The 1,720-nt window shown below is 36.6% G+C and overlaps 1 protein-coding gene across 1 annotated transcript; it reads left to right on the forward strand.

Moving 5' to 3' along the window:
- Positions 1 to 6: 6 nt before the first annotated feature.
- On the forward strand, positions 7 to 894 carry nemy (cytochrome b561 family member no extended memory; the record flags this gene model as incomplete). The annotated part of the gene is made up of 3 exons (XM_017605584.1): positions 7 to 238; positions 332 to 560; positions 716 to 894. Coding segments are annotated over 3 exons (630 nt in total), but the record flags the coding sequence as incomplete, so codon positions are not given.
- Between the last annotated feature and the right edge of the window lie 826 nt (positions 895 to 1,720).

Consider the following 1,720-nt stretch of genomic DNA (forward strand, 5'->3'; position numbering starts at 1 on the left):
ATTACTCCTTTCAGGCGCTATGAGGAGGATTCGGAGAATGACTGGAACTGTGGCTCGTGGTTCGAGTACTTGCTCATTGTTATACTCTCTACCATTTTGCTGGTGGGTGTATTGGTGCTTACGCTCTTCTGGATACTCTTCTATCGCGGCGGTTTCGCTTGGTCCGAAAATCCAACATTGCAATTCAATTTGCATCCCACCCTAATGGTGGCGGGCTTCATAACGCTATCGGGATTTTGTAAGTAAATGCAGTTCAAGTGATGAAAATTCATATATGTATTTATTTTTTTGTTTATTTGTAATTTTGATATTCACTTTTCTGTGCTTGCAGCAATTTTGCTTTACCGCCTCTGCCGCTGTTTGAAACATATTTACGTTAAGCTAATTCATATGTTCTTTCACGCCTGCGCCATACCGTGTGTGGCTTTGGGATTTCTGTCCGTCTTCGATTCGCACAATTTGTCGGAGCCGCCTAAAGTGAATTTCTACAGCTTGCATTCGTGGTTGGGTTTTGTCACCATGGGAATGTTTGTGCTGCAATTCGTTGTCGGATTCTTCAGGTATCTACTCATACATATGGGCACAACACACATGCGCAATTGACGCTCCCATATACATAATTATTAAACATCTGCCTATTTGGTTGTGATGAATTTTTTTGTGTTGCATTTAATTTTACTTAAATTTGTTTGCTATATTTTTTATCTGCTTGCAGTTTCTTGGTGTTGCTGTGCTGTGAGAATCGCACCTACAAGTGCCGCAGCATTATGGTTCCGATACACGCTAGCTTCGGTCTGGTGAATTTTATGTTGGCAATTGCCACTTGCATCACTGGCCTGGTGGAATATGAACGTCAGAATGCAGGCGATGCTGTTTTGAGGTAATGTGTTAATTTCTTAACTACTTACATGTAGACTATTCTATTTAGTTACGTACTTTTTTAACAAATTATCTAATACTATGAGCTAGGACTTGAAACTTACAACTTAGCACAGAACCCGATGACAAAGCTAAGTGGCGCACGTGTCAGAAATTTGAAATTTGTGGATATATATTACTTTAATGAAAAGGAATAATTCCAGATAGGTGGCACGTGGATCGACATATTTGGAAAATCCGCATTTAATTGGAAATATATAACTCCATAAAAACCGTTAAGTGTTCCGGGGGTCGATTTGTCTGTTTTTATTAACAACTATAAAAACTTGTCTTTAATTTTTTTTAATTACTTGTTTCAATTTTCAATGAGTGAATATACCATTTTTCGTTGATTCGCCAGTTTTGTTTGAATCCTCTTCTATGTATTTGATTGAATTTAATGAGGAATAACTTTCTTGATCTGATGTGGCTTAAAATTTGCATTGATTTTTCATACTTTTTATTGCTGACGGCACTACGTATTATCTTCCATACACACTTGTGTTCTCGGATGAAGTTCTTAAATATCGTTCCTTTCTATGAAAATAAAGAGTCGTTCTGGGCAGAAAACTCAACTCGAAAATCTACGTATATTTAAAATCGTAAGCAGAAAGTCTGTATAGCATTCAATACTTCCAAGATAATCTTCAGGAGAAAGCGGGTAGTAACCTAAGCTTATGATGTAAATGTAATCGCTGTCATAAGAGAAAGCTTGACTGTAAGATAAATAAAAACCTATTTCTAATACATTAAAATTTACCTCTGCACAAAATATTCATACTTAATTAAGAAGTATTCAAAT

The sequence above is a fragment of the Rhagoletis zephyria genome, unplaced genomic scaffold (genome assembly GCF_001687245.7).
Source record: "Rhagoletis zephyria isolate East Lansing unplaced genomic scaffold, Rhagoletis_zephyria_1.1 Rzeph_scaffold_35546, whole genome shotgun sequence".
Taxonomy (NCBI): domain Eukaryota; kingdom Metazoa; phylum Arthropoda; class Insecta; order Diptera; family Tephritidae; genus Rhagoletis; species Rhagoletis zephyria.